This window comes from Pan troglodytes, chromosome 9 (genome assembly GCF_028858775.2).
Source record: "Pan troglodytes isolate AG18354 chromosome 9, NHGRI_mPanTro3-v2.0_pri, whole genome shotgun sequence".
NCBI lineage: Eukaryota > Metazoa > Chordata > Mammalia > Primates > Hominidae > Pan > Pan troglodytes.
Window position 1 is genome coordinate 121,107,825 of NC_072407.2, and position 20,360 is coordinate 121,128,184.

The 20,360-nt window shown below is 52.9% G+C and overlaps 1 protein-coding gene across 8 annotated transcripts; it reads left to right on the forward strand.

The window, feature by feature from the left end:
• Window positions 1-5,043: 5,043 nt before the first annotated feature.
• On the forward strand, window positions 5,044-20,358 carry NLRX1 (NLR family member X1). Of its 8 annotated transcripts, none has more exons than XM_009424314.5 (10): window positions 5,044-5,395; window positions 7,693-7,810; window positions 8,689-8,758; window positions 9,236-9,324; window positions 9,833-10,452; window positions 10,807-11,628; window positions 16,041-16,636; window positions 17,527-17,613; window positions 18,453-18,704; window positions 19,460-20,358. In XM_009424314.5, the coding sequence occupies exons 2-10, from the start codon at window positions 7,741-7,743 to the stop codon at window positions 19,779-19,781; spliced, it is 2,928 nt and encodes a 975-aa protein (XP_009422589.5). In that variant the 5' UTR covers window positions 5,044-5,395; window positions 7,693-7,740; the 3' UTR covers window positions 19,782-20,358. The 8 variants fall into 8 exon arrangements, with proteins under 8 accessions (XP_009422589.5, XP_016777626.4, XP_016777625.4 ...); XM_016922137.4 differs by having other exon boundaries at window positions 5,067-5,274; XM_016922136.4 differs by having other exon boundaries at window positions 5,067-5,247.
• Window positions 20,359-20,360: the final 2 nt, after the last annotated feature.

Consider the following 20,360-nt stretch of genomic DNA (forward strand, 5'->3'; position numbering starts at 1 on the left):
CAGCCACCAGGAATACAAATGGGTTTGGTGGCTGGGGGTTTGGAGCAGGCAAGTGTCCAGAAGTTCTTGAGGACTGGGGGCAGGACAACCCAAGAAGCAGCACACTGCCTCACCCTCTTCTCTCCTGGGCCTGAGGCTTGGGGACTGAAGGAAATGACTGGCATCAACCTGCCAGCTGCCTGGAACACCCTAGTTGTGCCACATGTAGACTTAAGTGACCCAAACTAAACTAGGGTCCAAGTTATGAGTGGTTGGGTGCTCACCTGGAGGTGAATGACTTTTTTTTTTCTTATGGAGGTTTGTGATGGGAGTGGAAAGCATGAAGAAGTCTGAGTTCAAGCTCCTGGAATTCTAGTTAGATTTAGAGGGCATTCTGGGTGCCACCTTCTCCCTGGAGTGATGCCAACAGATGGCTTTTGACGTATCAAAGGGCATGAAATCCCACCATTAAAGCATCTGTCTTAAGATTCTTATTTTACTCTCTCTCTCTTTTTTATTTAAAGACAGGGTCTCACTCTGTCACCCAGGCTGTAGTGCAGTGGTACAAACATAGCTCATTGCAGCTTGAACTCCTGGGCTCAAGGGATCCTCCTCCCTCAGCCTCCTGAGTAGCTGGGATGATAGATGTATGTCACTATGCCCAGATAATTTTTAATTTTTTTTTTTTTTTTTGAGACAGAGTTTCACTTTTGTTGCCAGGGCTTGAGTGCAATGGCGCGATCTCGGCTCACTGCAAGCTCCGCCTCCCAGGTTCAAGCGACTGTCCTCCCTCAGCCTCCGGAGTAGCTGGGATTACAGGCATGCACTACCACGCCCAGCTAATTTTGTATTTTTAGTAGAGACGGGGTTTCTCCATGTTGGTCAGGCTGCTCTTGAACTCCTAACCTCAGGCCTAATTTTTAAATTTTTTAAAATGTAGAGATGGGGTCTCATCACGTTGCCCAGGCTGGTCTCCAACTCCTGGGCTGAAACGTTCCTCTCAGCTCAGCCTCCGAAAGTGTTAGTATTACAGGCATGAGCCACCATGCCCGGCCCTCTTTCTCTTTTTAAAACGTAAATACTAGGGCATGGCATGGTAGCTCACATCTGTAATTCCAGGACTTTGGGAGGCCAGCCTGGGCAACACAGTGAGGCCCCATCACTACAGCTCTCTATAAAAACAAACAAACAAACAATTAGCTGGGCATGGTGGCAGTGCTTGTAGTCCTAGTTACTTGGGAGGCTGAGGTGAGAGGATCACTTGAGCCCAGGAGTTTGAGATTACAGTGAGCTATGATTGTGCCACTGCACCCCAGCCTGGGTGATAGAGTGACACCCTGTTTTAAAAAAAAAAACCAGTAAATACTTTTTTTTTTTTTTTTGAGATGGAGTCTGTCTCTGTCGCCCAGGCTGGAGTGCAGTGGTGCCATCTCGGCTCACTGCAAGCAAGCTCTGCCTCCTGGGTTCATGCCATTCTCCTGCCTCAGCCTCCCAAGTAGCTGGGAGTAGAGGTGCCTGCCACTATGCCTGGCTAATTTTTTTGTATTTTTAGTAGAGACGGGATTTCACCGTGTTAGCCAGGATGGTCTCGATCTCCTGACCTCGTGATCCACCCGTCTCGGCCTCCCAAAGTGCTGGGATTACAGACATGAGCCACCACTCCCGGCAAGATACTGTACTCTTGCCACTGTGCCCTACCCCATGTTCCTCCCACCAGTCCCAGTAAGCTGCTGAGTTGGAGCATAAATGCTCCCTGCCCATCTAAGTATGTTTTGAAATGGGCCCTCTCTCCCTAAGTGCCAAAGTACCTAAGTACCTGGGCTTACAGATCATCTTTTTTTTTTTCTTTTTTGAGACGGAGGCTCACTCTGTAGCCCAAGCTGGAGTGCAGTGGCATGATCTCGGCTCACTGCAACCTTTGCCTCTGGGGCTCAAGCAATTCTCCTGCCTCAGCCTCCCAAGTAGCTGGGACTAGAGGCGTGCACCACCACACCTGGTTAATTTTTTTTGTATTTTTAGTAGAGGCAGGGTTTCACCATGTAGCCCTGATGATCTCGAACTCCTGAGCTCAGGCAATCCACCCACATTGGCCTCCCAAAGTGCTGGGATTACAGGCGTGAGCCACCACGCCCATCTGATATCATCTTCTTTAACACAGTCACCTTCTCTGTGTCCAGACCTATGCAAAGTGCTGAAGACCAGAGTTGACTAAGACAGTTGTCCACGCAATAATTCTTTTTTTTTTGAGACAGGGTCTCGCTCTGTCACCCATGCTAGAGTACAGGGTGCAATCATGGCTTACTGCAGCCTCAACTTCCTGGGCTCAAGCGATCCTCCCATCTCAGCCTCTAGAGTAGCTGGGACCGCAAGTGCATGCCACCATGCCTAGCTAATTTTTTTAAAATTATTTTTGTGGAGTCAGGGTTTTATTATGTTGCCCAAGCTGGTCTCAAACTCCTGGGCTCAAGTGATCCTTCTGCCTTAGCCTCCCAAAGTGCTGGGATTACAGGTGTGAGCAACCACACCCTGGCCTCATGCTATAATTTTTTTTTTTTTTTTTTTAGACAGAGTCTCGCTCTGTAGCCAAGGCTGGAGTGTGCAGTGGCATGATCGCGGCTCACTGCAACCTCTGCCTCCTGGGTTCAAGCGATTCTCCTGCCTCAGCCTCCTGAGTAGCTGGGACTACAGGTGCCTGCCACCACGCCTGGCTAATTTTTTTGTATTTTTAGTAGAGACGGGGTTTCACCACGTTTGTCAGGCTGGTCTCGAACTACTGACCTCAGGTGATCCACCCACCTCGGCCTCCCAAAGTGCTGGGATTATAGGGTGAGCCACTGCACCGCATCCTAGGTCAGACAACAGAGGACGTGCCCACGGCATGACTCACAGTACTTCTGTCTGCAAGAGGCCAGTCAAAGTATATGTTATTAATAAAACCTACATGGTTGTCGTACCCATGGGGAAGGTGACAGGGGAGGAAAACAGATTGCTCTGAGCTGTGTCCAGGAACTGCTGCCAGGTGACTGCCTTGCATGGCTAGGTAAGTGGAATGAAGCTAGAGGAGATTACCAGGCCCAAACTGTCACCCATGAGACTACATTCATGGGGTTCCTATACTTCCCCTCCCACATCCTATTCTACTCCCCTTGAAGAACCTCTTTTAAAATGCAAATGTGTTGTTCACCCTGCTGCTGGGATGCCCTGCCTTTCCTTTCTCTGATTTATTTATTTATTGAGACAGGGTCTCTCTCTGTTGCCCAGGTTGGAGTGCAGTGGTGCAATCTTGGCTCACTGCAACCTCCGCCTCCCAGGTTCAAGCAATTCTCCTGCTTCAGCCTCCTGAGTAGCTGCGATTATGGGCATGTGCCACCATGCCCGGCTAATTTTTTGTGCTTTTGTTTTTATTTTTGAGACACGGTTTTGCTGTATCTCCCAGGCTAGAGTGCAGTGGCATGATCTCGGCTCACTGCAACCTCTGCCTCCCAAGTTCAAGCAATTCTTGTGCCTCAGCCTTCTGAGTAGCTGGTACTACAGGCCCATGCCACCACGTCTGGTTGATTTTTTTTTTTTTTTTGATACAGAGTCTTGCTCTGTCTCCCAGGCTGGAGTGCAGTGGCATGATCTTGGCTCACAGCAACCTCCGCCTCCTGGATTCAAGCGATTCTCCTGCCTCAGCCTCCTGTGTAGCTGGGACTGCAGGCATGCACCACCCAGCCCGGCTAATTTTTGTATTTTTAGTAGAGATGAGGTTTCACCACGTTGCCTAGGTTGGTCGTGAACTTCTGAGCTCAGGCAATCCGCCTGCCTTGGCCTCCCAAAGTGCTAGGATTACAGGCATGAGCCACCATGCCTGGCCAATTTTTGTTATTTTTAGTAGAGACGGGGGTTTCACCATGTTGGCCATGGTGACCAGTTTGAGCTGGTCCCAAACTCCTGGCCTCAGGAGATCTGCCCTCACCCCCAGCCTTCCAAAGTGCTGAGATTACAGGTGTGAGCCACCGCGGCTGGTCCTCTGATTTATTTTTTCAGATCCAGTACAAATGTTACCTCCTGTGCACTCCCTTTTCCAGACTCTCCTAATGCCTTGCCTCTGCCACTGAAGTACATCATTTGTTTGTCTGTTTTTTATATTTTTATTTTCTATTTTCATTTTAAATAGAGACAGGGTCTCACTATGTCACCCAGGCTGGTCTCAAACTCCTGGTCTCAAGTGATCCTCCTGCCTCGGCCTTGAAGTACATCATTTGTAAATGTGGTAGTTGGTTCCATTAAAGTGAGGTGCCTGCCTTGCTGTGGTTGGCAGCCCAGGGCCTAGTGCTGGACCTGGCTTGTGGGGGTGAGGTGCTCAGTACTACCCAATACCACAGTACAACGAATGAACAGATGTCTAAATGAAACATCCACATTGTTTTCAGTAAGTCCTCTTCCCAGCCCTGCCCTGGAGAGCCTCTCTGTGGGTGCCCTAGTGCACAGCTCTGTTGTGTGAACATCGTACACTCATGCTTGCATACGAAGGCGTGCCCTGGCTGTGGGTGGTGGGTGGCTCCTCCTTCTGGGCTACGTGAGCCCAGGGTGTGGAAGTGTGTGGAAGTGTAGGGATAAGGGTGGGGGCTTTGGGAACTGGGAAGCCCCAGGGCTAGGCCATGAATGGGTGTCAGACCCGAAGAGCAGGTTGGGGTGCAAGCTGTTCTTCAGCCCCCATTCTTCCTTCTTTCTTAACCAAGGTTACCAGCGGCCACACACATAGGTCTGGGCTCTGAAGAGGACCGGATACATAAGGCAGAACCCAAGGAAGCCTTAGGCTCAGGTCTCTGCCTGAAGGTAGGCTGGGGAGGCGGAGAGGGACAGAGGGAAGAATCCCCTGGACACGGCGCCTCAGGGAGGCCCAGGGGTAAGGTAGGAAGACTCAGGCCCGGGATTTTGTTCTGGCTCATCCACTTCCTAACTGAATCAACCTGCACAAGTCATTTCACCCTTCTGAGCATCAGTTTCTTCATCTGTAAAATGGGCCTAACAAGCAGCCCAGCCTGGGAGGTGGTTAGTGAGGTCACTGGGTGTCACTGGCGCTTGGGAACCTGCAGAGGGCAGTACTAGCGGCAGTGCCCGCGGGGATGGAGGCAGGAAGGGGGGGCGATGGCGGGACGGGTGGCGCCGGAGTTCCAGCCCTGCGCCTGCTCCGGGGCACCGGGCCCCTCTCGCTGACCCCCTCGTCCCAGGACCCCGCAGGCCCGAGTGCCTGGGCTCGTCCTCTTTCGCGCCCGCTGCCAGGTGCCAGGGCCGCGCAGGCGGGCGGAGGTGGGCAGGAAGCGCCACGCCGAGGAGCCGGGGACTCTGGGAGCTAGCGGGAGACGCCGGCGTCCGCCCAGCCGACCCCTCTGGGCCGCGGCCGACGGCTCCCGGAACTGGGCAGCCGCGGGTAAAGGCCTAGCGGGCTTGATAACCCCTGCGCCCTGGCTGGGAGGCCGCGCTGAGCGGGGGGCAGGGCGGGCCGGGGGAGGAGGCTGTGCAAGGGCCGCGGGGAGATCCCGGCCGAGAACGAGAGGGACGGAGCTGGGCGCTGAATGGCGGGCGTTCTGGCAAGTCTCCCCCTGCGTTCCCGAGGCCACCCGAAAGTAGGAGAGCTGTTTGGGACCCAGTTTGGTGGAGGAGCTCTGGACCTGTAGGAACACCGCCCCTGTACGTTTCCTGCAGTTCCCCCTCCTTTTCTCATTGCCCTGGAGACCTGGGTGATCACCGGAGAACTGCCCTCGGCCCCGCAAGTCCCGTCTTGACTCAGTGGCGCTAGATCCGAGGTTAAACCGGAACCTAGGCTTTCTCAGGCTTCTGGAGCCCTCTCTTAACCCTTCCGCAGCCCCTGGGACGGGCCAGCACCCAGCCAGCTCCTCCGCTGGTTGGCCGTGCTAAGGCAGGTGGCCCAATGCAGCCAGTTCTCCTTAAGCGTACCCTGCCCAAGAAGCCCCGATCTCAGTGGAGGAGACCAGGTGCCAAATAGGGGCACATTCCATTTAAGTGAGTTCAGAGGCCTCAGAAAAGACTTCCCAGGGACGGAGACTTTTGAGCAGGATCTTAAAAGATTGGCTGGGGCCCGAATGGTGGCTCGCGCCTGCAGTCCCCGCACTTTGGGAGGCCAAGGCGGGCGGATCACTTGAGCCCAGGAGTTCGAGACCACCCTGGGCAACAATGGTGAAAACCCCGTCTCTACAAAAACCAAAACCAAAAATTAGCCAGGTGTGGTGGCACACCACTTTAGTCCTAGCTACTCAGGAGGCTGAAGCAGGAGGATGGCTTGAGCCCAGGAGGTAGAGGTTGCTGTGAGCTGAGATCGTACCACTGCACTCCAGCCTGGGCAACAGAGCGAGAGACCCTGTCTCAGGAAAAAAAAAAAAAAAAGATTGGTTGGGACTCTAACAGAGGAGAAAGGTCATTCCAAACTGAGAAGAGTGTATGAACAAATTTAGGACAGCAAGAGCAAGAATCCAGTGAGCCTGGGGTATAAGGCACAGGCTGGGACAAACTCAGAAAAATAGCTTGTGGGAGCCCAGTATTTGGACTCTATAAGTAACCTCGGACTTTTCGGGAGGTGCTTGGTGCTTGGGGTGAGGGATTAGAATGGGATGAGACTGAAGGCAGAAAGGCTGGTGAGGAGATCGGGTCCAATAAATGCTGGTCGGGGCAGCAACTGGCTGGCAAAGCAGTGGGGAGGAATTGCTAGGACTCTTCACACTGCCTAAAGGAGCAAGGGAAGAAAGATTTGAAGACAGAGGTCAGGTTTCTAATGTAAGGCGTGGGTGGGAAGATTTGCAGCAAGGTAAATGACAAGAGGAGGGGAATGATGAGTTCAGTTTTACATGGGAGAAGTTTGAAGCAGTGGCAGGTTGTCCATCTGGAGATGTCAAGTGAGAAGTTCATTCATTTATTTATTATTTATGTCAGCCTCAAAGGCTGCTTACATAAAAGTCACAGAGAACATAAAATGATAAAGCCATTAAAACTCAGCTAAAAGGATCTGATATCTGCGGAAGAAAGGCAGAGTGGGGTGGATAATTATTACTGGAAAATCTAGGCACAGAAAAGCCACTGAAAATGAACACAGGACTCCTATCTGAGCTTGCTGGTGGCCAAGAAGGAAAAAGGACACCTAAATAAAGCAGTTTACCAGGGTGGAACTCAGGGAAAGGTGTTCATGAAGCTTCAGGGGAGAGGCAAGACATGGTAGGAAGGCCAGGTGTGATGGCTTACACTTGTAATCCCAGCACTTTGCAAGGCCAAGGCAGGCAGATTACCTGAGGTCAGAAGTTCGAGACCAGCTTAACCAACATGGTAAACCCCCTCTCTACTAAAAATACAAAAATTAGCCCAGTGTGGTGGTGGGCGCCTGTAATCCCAGCTACTTGGGAGGCTGAGGCAGGAGAATCGCTTGAGCCCGGGAGGCATAGGCTTCAATGAGCCACAATCATGCCTGGGCAACAGAGGGGCACTCCATCTCAAAAAAGAAAAAAGAAAAAAAAGGTGGTAGGAGATAAAATGGGATTCCTCAAGCTGGAGTTTGGGAGAGGGATGAGAGCTGAAAACCAGGCCAGGGCTTCAGCAGGGCCAACATTTGAGGAAGGGCTGATCCTCTCCTGGGAGGAAGGTCCCTCCTTGGCTGGAATGGGGTTAGGGGTGCAGGGGAGGAGTGGTGGCAGTGATCCATTCATACCATTCTTCTTGCAGGACAGAAGTCGGTCCTAGGCCCCCCAAGCTCTGACCTTCTTTCCCAGGATGAGGTGGGGCCACCATTTGCCCAGGGCCTCTTGGGGCTCTGGTTTTAGAAGAGCACTCCAGCGACCAGGTGAGCAGGAAGCAGGGGTTTCTGTTTTTACCTCTTTCTTGCTTTCCAGGGTCCACATGATGCCTCCAAGACAGCAGGGATCCAGACACCAGGTGCACTAGTCTCAGCTCCGTGGTTCTCTAGCTGTTGACCTTGAGCATGTCGCTTCACCTTCCTCAGCTGCCTTTTTCCCATCCTAAAATAAGGGAGTTGGACTTGGCCAGGTGCGGTGGCTCATGCCTGTAATCCTAGCACTTTGGGAGGCCGAGGCAGGCGGATCACAAGATCAGGAGTTTGAGACCAGCTTGGCAACATGGTGAAACCCTGTCTCTATTAAAACTACAAAAAAAAATTAGCCAGGCGTAGTGGTGCACACCTGTAATCCCAGCTAGTTGGGAGGCTGAGGCAGGAGAATCATTTGAACCAGGAGGCAGAAGTTGAAGTGAGCTGAGATCGCACCATTGCACTCCAGCCTGGACAATAGAGTAACACTCTGTCTCAAAAAAAAAAAGAGAGTTGGACTAGATCATCTTCGAGAGTCTCTTGTAGCTACATAAGTCTAGGAACTTGTCTGATTTTACTTTACATACAACAGAGATTTACTGAGTGCCTGCCGTACCGCAGACCTGGTGTTAAGTTCTAAGTAAATAATTGTGAACAAAAACAGACGTAAGGGGGACAAAAAAATTTTAAAACACCCAAATGTGATCCCTCTCATGGAGGAGAGAGGAATGAATGTTAATCGAATAATCACACAATGAAATATAAAATTGCAAAATAACTGCTGCAAAGGGGCAGTACATGCTGCTATGAGAGCAAATACTGGGGGATTTGATGTAGACATGGGTTCTGTGTATTGCATGGGATCTGCAGATGCTATTTCTTCCTTCTCTCTGTAGATGATCGTATCCCCTTCCTGATCCACTGGAGTTGGCCCCTTCAAGGGGAGCGTCCCTTTGGGCCCCCTAGGTGAGGCCTGGGTGTCATACCTTAGGACTAGTCTGGGCACAACAGAGCAGACTGGGAAGGGTCAGGACTTGGGGCTAGCTTGATCTCTTGGGGACCTTGGGGAGGGGCTTGGTCCTTTGGGGGTGGGAGGATACAGTGGCAGCTCCAAGGCGTGAGAGGAAGTTGGCTTAGATCATCTGTGGTAGAAGGCATAGTAGTCAGTGGAGGGACGACCCTGTGGGAAGTGGGTGGAGCCTCACATGGCCAGCCTGAGTTCCAGGCGGGCAGTCAGCAGTGGGGTCTGGAGGGCTAGGGCTAAGGCCTCAGCACCTGGGAAGGGTGTGAAAGTCAGACAAGCCTCTAAACTTGGGGGTCCAGTGTGGGGCCTGTATCTCAGGAAACCAGAAGTCTAGCAGTGCAGATAGGCTTGGACCCAGAGCCTGTGAAGGGGCTGATCCAAGATACAAGTCCCAGCTCATCCCCTCTCCTTGTTCCCAGGGCCTTTATACGCCACCACGGAAGCTCGGTAGATAGCGCTCCCCCATCCGGGAGGCATGGACGGCTGTTCCCCAGCGCCTCTGCAACTGGTAAAGGGACTGGCTGGGACCCTGGTCGGGGGTGTGGTGGGCAGACGGGGCTGGAAGGAGAAGCAGGGTGAGGGAGGCATAGAGGATCCACTGCCATCTTCCATCGGTGGTCCCTCCTCCTCTTTGTCCCTCCCTCCCATCCGTCTATGTATCCCTTCCTGCAATACTCTTGCAATGCACACTTATATGTACAAAGCACTAGGAGAGCCATACCATCCCTATGCTCAACAAAGTTGGGTCAAGCAGGTTAAGACGGCACATAGGTCACTGTGAAACCAGTCGGTCCAGGCTCAGCATTACTTGTCCAGTGGCTTCCCACTTTCTGACATAGGGGTTCCAGACTTTCTGGACAGTCTATATTTTCTCAGGGAGTCTTGTGTGCCCACCATTGTGGGCCCCAGCATCTATGCCGTGATGTCCCAGCCTGACCTCACCACCGCCCTGATTGGCCCTAAGCTACATCTCCAGGCCCCTTTCCCTGACACATTTCCCTTATCTTCCCACTCAGAAGCTATACAGCGGCACCGCCGGAACCTGGCTGAGTGGTTCAGCCGGCTGCCCAGGGAGGAGCGCCAGTTTGGCCCGACCTTTGCCCTTGACACGGTCCACGTTGACCCTGTGATCCGCGAGAGTACCCCTGATGAGCTACTTCGCCCACCCGCGGAGCTGGCCCTGGAGCATCAGCCACCCCAGGCCGGGCTCCCCCCACTGGCCCTGTCTCAGCTCTTTAACCCGGATGCCTGTGGGCGCCGGGTGCAGACAGTGGTGCTGTATGGGACAGTGGGCACAGGCAAGAGCACGCTGGTGCGCAAGATGGTTCTGGACTGGTGTTACGGGCGGCTGCCGGCCTTCGAGCTGCTCATCCCCTTCTCCTGTGAGGACCTGTCATCCCTGGGCCGTGCCCCAGCCTCCCTGTGCCAACTTGTGGCCCAGCGCTACACGCCCCTGAAGGAGGTTCTGCCCTTGATGGCTGCTGCTGGGTCCCACCTCCTCTTTGTGCTCCATGGCTTAGAGCATCTCAACCTTGACTTCCGGCTGGCAGGCACGGGACTTTGTAGTGACCCGGAGGAACCGCAGGAACCAGCTGCTATCATCGTCAACCTGCTGCGCAAATACATGCTGCCTCAGGTGGGTGGCCCTTTACCCCAGGTTATCACTGCTGCCCGTTTGCTCGCCCCCTAGGTCCTGGGTTACTTTAACTCCTGGTCCCTTCACTTCCCAGTGGTGCGACCCTGAGCAGGTCAGTAACTTCCCCAGCCTTCTGTTCCTTTCTTTTTGAGTTGCTCTGATCAAATGGGGTACTGCATATAATATTAGCACAGCGGCCTGGATCACAGCAGGTGTTCAGTAATTGCTAGTTATAACTGTTATCCTCATCAATGTCTTCATCCTTGGACACTCCGTCTTCAGGGGTCCCCTGGGAATAGAGGCAGTCAACAGGACACTAAGGTCTTTCTTAACTCTCAACCATGCTCTTCCCAGGCCAGCATTCTGGTGACCACTCGGCCCTCTGCCATTGGCCGTATCCCCAGCAAGTACGTGGGCCGCTATGGTGAGATCTGCGGTTTCTCTGATACCAACCTGCAGAAGCTCTACTTCCAGCTCCGCCTCAACCAGCCGGACTGCGGGTATGCCGTTGGTGGTTCAGGTGTCTCTGCCACACCAGCTCAGTGTGACCACCTGGTGCAGATGCTCTCCCGGAACCTGGAGGGGCACCACCAGATAGCCGCTGCCTGCTTCCTGCCATCCTATTGCTGGCTCGTTTGTGCCACCTTGCACTTCCTGCATGCCCCCACGCCTGCTGGGCAGACCCTTACAAGCATCTATACCAGCTTCCTGCGCCTCAATTTCAGCGGGGAAACCCTGGACAGCACTGACCCCTCCAATTTGTCCCTGATGGCCTATGCAGCCCGAACCATGGGCAAATTGGCCTATGAGGGGGTGTCCTCCCGCAAGACCTACTTCTCTGAAGAGGATGTCTGTGGCTGCCTGGAGGCTGGCATCAGGACGGAGGAGGAGTTTCAGCTGCTGCACATCTTCCGCCGGGATGCCCTGAGGTTTTTCCTGGCCCCATGTGTGGAGCCAGGGCGTGCAGGCACCTTCGTGTTCACCGTGCCCGCCATGCAGGAATACCTGGCTGCCCTCTACATTGTGCTGGGTTTGCGCAAGACGACCCTGCAAAAGGTGGGCAAGGAAGTGGCTGAGCTCGTGGGCCGTGTTGGGGAGGACGTCAGCCTGGTACTGGGCATCATGGCCAAGCTGCTGCCTCTGCGGGCTCTGCCTCTGCTCTTCAACCTGATCAAGGTAATATCCCGATCAAGGTAACCCCCCAACCTGCTCCTTCCCTCCCCAGCACCCCAAGCCGCCCACGCCCCCACATGGTTCCCTGTTCACCCCTTGCTCCTCTCCCAGCAGGAAACTGCTGCTTCCTGCAAAGGTATGAATCTTCTCCCTGGATCTGGTTTCAGCTCTGGGCATTTTGGCTTTTAGTGGGATTGCAGAGAGAGAAGCCACAAGGCTGGGGAAGGCTTGGTGGCTGGGGAAGGGAATCTGGGGACATGGGGACTTTAATAATAATGCTACATGGATTCCTAAAAGTGGTTTCCTTTTTGTGTCTTTCCTCCTAGGAGGCAGGCCTATCCTCTGCTTTGCAGGTCCAGAAACTCGATTGTGTCTGTTCCTCCAGAGGTGATTAGGCTCTGAGAGTGATGACTCATCCTAACTAAATCACCAGAGACGGGTTTATAAAGCAGATGCCATTTTATTCATTTATACTAGGAAGATAAATGGCATTGGTAATTGGCTTAGGGGAGTCATCATGAGGGCAGGTCCACTCCAGAAACCAAATTACAGACCTGAGGACTGTGCTGTGAGTGGCACAGCTGAGCGAGGTCTTTGAGGGCTGGAAGGAGCCACTCTGTGTGATGTGTGCCAGGCGCGTTATCAGTGTTCATCCTTTTGTTTTTCACATCACTCCTGGAAAGGAAATACTATTATGATCCCTTTTATAGATGAATAAACTGAGGCTCAGAGAGGTAAAGTAACTTGTCCGAGATCACTCAAATAGTAAGTTTAAAAGCCCAGGGCTTTGTGATTCTGAATCCTGTGCTCTTTCTGCCAAACTATACTGGTGCATTACGGATATGTCTGTCGAGCTGTGGGAACTTGCTAGGTAACCTTTGTTTTCTCTAGGAATGTTTCAGCAACCCATTTTGAGGAGGCAGAGTGCTGGTTAGTGCTGGCAGAATTTCAACACTTTTTAAAAATTTAAATGTATTTTTATTTTTATTTTTTGAGACAGAATCTTACTCTGTTGCCCAGGCCTAGAGTGCAGTGGTGCAATCATAGCTCACTGCAGCTTCGACCTTCTGGGCTCAAGCAATCCTCCCACAACTTCACTGAGTAGCTGGGGCCTCAGGCATGTGCCACCAACCCCAGCTAATTTTTAAAATTTTAATTTTGTAGCCGGGTGCAGTGGCTCACGCCTGTAATCCCAGCACTTTGGGAGGCGAGGCAGGTGGATCACCTGAGGTCAGGAGTTTGAGACCAACCTGGCCAACATGGTTAACCAAGCGTGGTGCCGGGTGCCTGTAATCCCAGCTACTTGGGAGGCTGAGACGGGAGAATTGCTTGAGCCTGGGAGGCAGAGGTTGCAGTGAGCCAAGATTGCGCCACTGCACTCCAGCCTGAGCAACAGAGACTCCCTCTCAAAAATAAAAAAATAATAATAACAAAATTAAATTAAATTAAAAAATAAAAAAATTTTAATTTTGTAGAGATGGGGTCTCACTAGTGATCCTCTCACTTTGGCCTCCCAAAGTGCTGGGCTACAGGTGTGAACCACTGTGCCCAGCCAACCTTATTTTTATAGGCACCAAAGCATAAGGGCTAAGAACAGGGATTTGGTAACTCAGCTATTTGAGTTCAAATCCAGGCTCTGCTACTTATTAGCTGTGAGACTTTGGACAGGTTACTTAGTTCTGTGCCTCAGATTCCTTATCTGTGAAATGGAGATAATACTAGAACTTATATCACTGGCCTAATATGAAGATGAAATGAACTCATCCTCAGGGTCTAGGACATGGTAAGTGCTATTTAATTGTTTTTTGTTTGTTTGTTTTTTTGAGATGGAGTCTCGCTCTGTCGCCCAGGCTGGAGTGCAGTGGCACCGTCTCTGCTCACTGCAACCTCCACCTCCTGGATTTAAGTGATTCTCCCAGCTCAGCCTCCCAAGTAGCTGGGACTACAGGCACCTGCCACCATGCCCGGCTTATTTTTGTATTTTTAGTAGAGACAGGGTTTCTCCATGTTGGCCAGACTGGTCTTGAACTCCTGACCTCAGGTGATCCACCCACCTCAGCCTCCCAAAGTGCTGGGATTACAGGAGTGAGCCACCACACCCGGCCTATGCTGTTTAATTGTTTGTCACACATAGAAACAGACTTAGTTCGAGACCAGCCTGGCCAACATGGTGAAACCCCATCTCTACTAAAAATACAAAAATTAGCTGGGTGTGGTGGCACGTGTCTGTAATCCCAGCTACTCGGGAGGCTGAGGCAGGAGAATCTCTTGAGCCCAGGAAGTGGAGGTTGCAGTGAGCTGAGATCGCGCCACTGTACTCCAGCCTGGGTGACAGAGCGAGACTCTGTCTCACAAAAAAAAAAAGAAAAAAGAAAGAAACAAAGAAACAGGCTCGGGCAGCCCACCCCTTCTCACACCATCACCTCCGACAGGAGGTCACAGCTGCTGCTGAGGCCACCCCCGCCTTGAGGATGTGCCTGCCGGACCTGAGTTGCAACGAGAGGCTGCAGTCTCCCGAGGGGATTCAGAAAGCCCCCAGTTATTGAAAACCCAGCAGACTTGTCAGCCCTGCACCCCCAAGCCCTCTTGGAGGGAGGGTTGCCCTGGCAGAGCACTGAGCCCAGCTGTTTATTCACCAATCTGTGGATTCAGCTTCACAGGGTGACATATTCTGTCACAGGTTGGTGTTGGAGAAGGGGCACTATCACCTCTATGAGAGTAACCTTACATATAAACATGAAAACAAGCCAGGTGCAGTGGTGCACACTTGTAGTCACAGCTGTCAGGAGGCCAAGGCAGGAGGATCGCTTGAGCCTAAGAGTTAAAGGCTACAGTGAGCTATGATCACACCACTGCACTCCAGCCTAGGTGACACAGCAAGACTCTGTCTCTAAACAAATAAAAATTAAAACATTAAAAAGTAAAAAAAACCCCAGATGTTAAAGGACGTGCCACAAAACAACGTCATGGTTTGTTGCCAGAGGAATGACCCTTCTTCCCTTTCAGAACCATTGCAGGGATGGGGGAAGATATCACAAACCCCCAACATTTATTTCTTTGTCAGATATTTGAGTGCCTGCTGTGTGCCAGGCAATGTGTTAGAATCTGAGGAAATGTCAGTTAACAAAACTACAGGTCTCTGCCCTTTCTGATCTAGTCTGAGCTCCTCTCCCAGAAGGAAACTGCTACTTCCTGCACAGTTTGAGCACAAAAATATCAATGTAACCATATAAGGAAAAATTACGGCAAATGCCTGGGAAGAAGGAGCCCCAGATGCCATGAAAGTGTATAGTGGGGGAACTGGTCTGCGGGGTCAGGAGAGCCTCTTTGTGGAAGGGCATGTCGTCTGACCCTTGTAGCATTAGCCAAAGGAAGAAGTTGGGGGAGGGGAAATGCCCCAGGAAAAGGCAGCACCCTGGAGGTTTTTTTTTTTTTTTTCTCTTGAGACAGGGTCTTGCTCTGTTGCCCAGGCTGGAGTTCAGTGGTGTGATCTCAGCTCACTGCATCCCCGACCTCCAGTGCTCAAGGGACTACAGGCACATGCCACCATGCCTGGCTAATTTATTTTTAATTAAGAAAATTTTTAAAATAGAGATGGCGTCTTGCTACATTGCCCAGGCTGGTCTAGAACTCCTGGGCTCAAGTGATCCCCCCACCTCGGCCTCCCTAAGTGCTGGGATTATGGGCATGAGCCACTGCACCCGGCCTATGGAGGCTTTGAAGGAGGAAAAACCTTGGCACTGTTAAGATGAAAAAAGCCGAAAGGGCAGGAGCATAGCGAGTGGGGCCAAGAGGCTTGTGATGAAGGCATCGTAGTCGGCAGGGCCCAGATCACACAGGCCCTTAAAGCAGTAGGAACTGCATGTTGAAGATGGTGATGTATTTGTGATACCTAGCCCGGTCCCAAACTAAGTGTGTAATACATGCTAATTCCTTCTCACCACCTCCTGGGTTTGAAAATGTATCAGGGTGTTTGGGAAAGAGAAAGAAGTTCCTAATGTCTGCAGCACGTGAGACAGGTGTTGAGAGATGACCCTGGAAAGGTCAAATTAGGGCCAAATTATGAAAAGTTTTGGGCCAGGTGCAGTGGCTTATACCTATAATCCTAGCACTTTGGGGGGCCTAGGCTAGGGATCCCAGGAGTTCAAGACCAGCTTAGGTGACACAGCAAGACCCCATCTCTAGTTTTAAGAAATGTTTCATATTCCAGGCTAAATGTTTGGAGTTTGCCACATAGGCAGTAGGGAGCCATGGAAGGTGTCGCAGCAGGGGAGTAGCATGATCAGACAAATTATGCTAAGTTCAAGGGGAGATCACAGGGCTGGAGCAGTCATGGGGGTGTACCTTAAGCTGAAACTTGAAGGCTGAACAGGCACATGGAAGGCCACAGTGACCCTCCCCTGCTTCTTTTTCAGGTGGTTCCACGAGTGTTTGGGCGCATGGTGGGTAAGAGCCGGGAGGCGGTGGCTCAGGCCATGGTGCTGGAGATGTTTCGAGAGGAGGACTACTACAACGATGATGTTCTGGACCAGATGGGCGCCAGTATCCTGGGCGTGGAGGGCCCCCGGCGCCACCCAGATGAGCCCCCTGAGGATGAAGTCTTCGAGCTCTTCCCCATGTTCATGGGGGGGCTTCTCTCTGCCCACAACCGAGCCGTGCTAGCTCAGCTTGGCTGCCCCATCAAGAACCTGGATGCCCTGGAGAATGCCCAGGCCATCAAGAAGAAGCTGGGCAAGCTGGGCCGGCAGGTGCTGCCCCCCTCAGAGCTCCTTGACCACCTCTTCTTCCACTATGAGTTCCAGAACCAGCGCTTCTCCGCTGAGGTGCTCAGCTCCCTGCGTCAGCTCAACCTGGCAGGTGTGCGCATGACACCCGTTAAGTGCACAGTGGTGGCGGCTGTGCTGGGCAGCGGAAGGCATGCCCTGGATGAGGTGAACTTGGCCTCCTGCCAGCTAGATCCTGCTGGGCTGCGCACACTCCTGCCTGTCTTCCTGCGTGCCCGGAAGCTGGGGTGAGGACCTATCCTCATGCACAGGCATGAAGAGGGAAGAGGGTTGGAGGTGAAGAAGTGGGAAAAGAAAGTGCCAGGGAAACCAGAGGTACCGATGAGTGACCAGAAGGTGGGATGAAGAAGTCTAGTTTAGGAGCCGGGAGCAGTGGCTCACACCTGTAATCCCAGCACTTTGGGAGCCCGAGGCGGGCGTATCACCTGAGGTCAGGAGTTCGAGACCAGCCTCAACATGGAGAAACCCTGTCTCTACTAAAAATACAAAATTAGCCAGGCATGGTGGTGCATGCCTGTAATCCCAGCTACTTGGGAGGCTGAGGCAGGAGAATTGCTTGAACCTGGGAGGCGGAGGTTGCGGTGAGCCGAGATCATGCCATCACACTCCAGCCTGGGCAACAACAGCGAAACTCCGTCTCAAAAAAAAAAAAAAAAAAAAAAAAGAAGTCTAGTTTGGGTGGAGGTGACAGGAACAACAGAAGGGAGGAGCCAGGCATGGTGGCTCCTGCCTGTAATCCCACTGCTTTGGGAGGCCAAGGCAGAAGCATCACTTGAGCCTAACAGTCTGAGACCATCCTGGGCAACATAGCAAGACCCTGTCTCTACAAAAAATTAAAAAAATTAGGTGTGGTGGCACGTAGCTATCATCCCAGCTACTCGGGAGGCTGAGGTGGGAGGATTGCTTGAGCCCAGGAGTCTGAGCCTGCAGTGAGTTGTGATCATGCCATTGTGCTCCAACCTGGGCAACAGAGTGAGACCCTGTCTCTCAAAAAAGGGGAAGCAGGTATAGATTCCCAGAGGCAGGCTGATGAAAAAAAGGCATGGTAGATGGACAGACTGCCTGCTAAATTCCCTCCCTGGTCTCTCACCTCCCCTCTGGCCACCTTCTGCTCCAGCTTGCAACTCAACAGCCTGGGCCTTGAGGCCTGCAAGGACCTCCGAGACCTGTTGCTGCATGACCAGTGCCAAATTACCACACTGCGGTGAGTGACCTGGGAGTGGGGCATCCCGGTGGCCAGCTAAGGTCAAGAGTGAGCTCCCTGCTTCCTGACATACTTGGCACAGACCCACCCAAGGGATAGTAAATGGAGGAGAGTCTAGGCCCTGACCTGTCCCCTCCATTTCCCCCAGGTCCACTGCAAGCAGCAGGGCAGCAGGGAAACATGCCACCTGTAATGGGTGCTAAGAAACCTCTCACGTGGCTAAAATCAGCCTGGGGGAGGTGGGGAGAGAGGGTGGAATAATACCTAGGCCGGTTGCCTGGTAACAGTGCCACTGATCCCCTTCCAGGATTTTTCCTGCAGCCTCCCGAGGAGGAGGACCCTAATGCTGGGCACTCAGTAGACACCCCTAAAGTGTTGACTGATATGTGGGGAACCTGAGCGCCTGGGTTCCAAGTTTCTGATTGGTGTAAGGGGAGGCAAATGAGGAGAGAAAAAGGAAGAGCAGGGAGAAGGATAGGGGAGTCAGAGGGGAGGGAGAAGCAGAGGCTGTGGAGCGGGTGAAAAAGGCAGAAGAAGGGAAACAGAAATGGTGAAAAGGAAGGGAATAGATACGAAGGGAGTCAGGGGAAGAGGGAAGGAAAGGCCAGCTCCCCTACTCTGACTCCTCTGCCAGGTGCCACACCCCCTATTGCTCCAGCCTTTCTCCTGGGCCTGCATTTCTATGTCCAGGTTCCTCTTGCCCCATGCAGGGCCCTCTTTGGCCCAAGTCCTGACACCCAGCACAGGGCTGCCCCATCAAGGCTGCCAATACCACCCCCAACCTTGCCTCCCCCTCCTCTCAATGAGCCCTCATAACCTTGGGTGGCACGTGGCTGTAGGCTGTCCAACAACCCACTGACGGCGGCAGGTGTTGCCGTGCTAATGGAGGGGCTGGCAGGAAACACCTCAGTGACGCACCTGTCCCTGCTGCACACGGGCCTTGGGGACGAAGGCCTGGAGCTGCTGGCTGCCCAGCTGGACCGCAACCAGCAGCTGCAGGAGCTGAACGTGGCTTACAACGGTGCTGGTGACACAGCGGCCCTGGCCCTGGCCAGAGCTGCCCAGGAGCATCCTTCCCTGGAACTGCTACAGTGAGTCCTGTCCCTGGTCCCATTGCCCCCAGCCCTTCAGACTACTTCCCTCTCTCGACTGTGCTCCTCCAATCCTAGGGAGTGCTTCTGAGCCTGGGCCTGGTGCCTGTCCTCTATTCCTGGTTTCTGACTGATCCTTGTCAACCTAGCTCTCAGCCAACCCACCCCCTCTGTGACTGGCGCTTAAACTGCACCAATTCCCTACCACCATTTCTCCTAAAGGCCTACTGTCTCTGGTCCCACTGAATTCTAGTATCAGGGTCGGCTGTGGTGGCTCACGTCTGTAATCCCAGCACTTCGGGGGGCCAAGGTGGGCACATCACCTGAGGTCAGGAGTTCAAGACCAGTCTGGCCAACATGGTGAAACCCCGTTTCTACTAAAAATACAAAAATTATCTGGGTATGGTGGTGCGCACCTGTAATCCCAGCTACTTGGGAGGCTGAGGCAGGAGAATCACCTGAACCCGGCAGGTGGAGGTTGCAGTAAGCTGAGATCATGCCACTGCACTCCAGCCTGGGTGACAGAGCAAGACTCCATCTCAAAAAAAACAAAAACAAAAACAAACAAAGAATTTTAGTATTAGTCCCTGCCTCCCACTGGCCAGCAGCCTCCACCTCTGGCTCATTGCAGTTACCTGATCGCACTCTGCAGCCAGGAGATGAGTTGTGAGGCCCCCTGACTTTCCGTCCATCTACCCTCGGGCCCTCCTTCTCAGAGCTCTACTGAATGGCATCGACTTTCTCTCTCCTGCCAGCCTCTACTTCAATGAGCTGAGCTCAGAGGGCCGCCAGGTCTTGCGAGACTTGGGGGGTGCTGCTGAAGGTGGTGCCCGGGTGGTGGTGTCACTGACAGAGGGGACGGCGGTGTCGGAATACTGGTCAGTGATCCTCAGTGAAGTCCAGCGGAACCTCAATAGCTGGGATCGGGCCCGGGTTCAGCGACACCTTGAGCTCCTACTGCGGGATCTGGAAGATAGCCGGGGTGCCACCCTTAATCCTTGGCGCAAGGCCCAGCTGCTGCGAGTGGAGGGCGAGGTCAGGGCCCTCCTGGAGCAGCTGGGAGGCTCTGGAAGCTGAGACACTGGCGGCAGGCACCTAGCTATGTGACCACTGGCCCTAAACCTTTTCCCTCTGTGGCCTCCTGGCTTGCACTGCTCCCTCTAGAAAGATTCCTTCAGGTCTGGAGGCAGAGGAATGGGCACAGCTGAGCCAGTTGCCCTCCTAGGGCATGTTTGACCAGGACTGAGTCTGGAATCTCCAAGTTAAAGATGGTGAATCAATGCTTCGGGCTTGGAGATGGAACATGCCTCCTCTCCATTCAGCTAGAAGGACCAAAGCATGTGGCATTTGGATGGCCAGAGTGCCCTGAAGCACCACTACCAACCTTGCCTCCCCCTCCTCTCAAAGAGCCTCTGATTGTGCCACCAAGGGGCTCACATCTTATGTCTGCCATGCCAGGGGTGTCGCCATCCAGATGTGTTGGAAGCTTCCCCTCCTGCCTTATGCTCACCTGTGGACACCGAGGATGCCCTCACATTGGTGCTTTCTCCTCATCCTCATGCCCCCTTTGCCACAATGGTATGATGGCTTGGTAGCCCCTCGAGGCAGATGCACCTGACTTGCTGCTATTAAAAAGCCGTGTGCCTTCTACCAATT

Bases quoted from the DNA above. Each gene is read 5' to 3' on its own strand.
- NLRX1 (XM_009424314.5), top strand. From the start codon at position 7,741: ATGAGGTGGGGCCACCATTTGCCCAGGGCCTCTTGGGGCTCTGGTTTT. The intron at 8,759-9,235 runs GTGAGGCCTGGG...CCTTGTTCCCAG, and splicing joins CGTCCCTTTGGGCCCCCTAG to GGCCTTTATACGCCACCACG. The intron at 11,629-16,040 runs GTAATATCCCGA...CTTCTTTTTCAG, and splicing joins TGCTCTTCAACCTGATCAAG to GTGGTTCCACGAGTGTTTGG.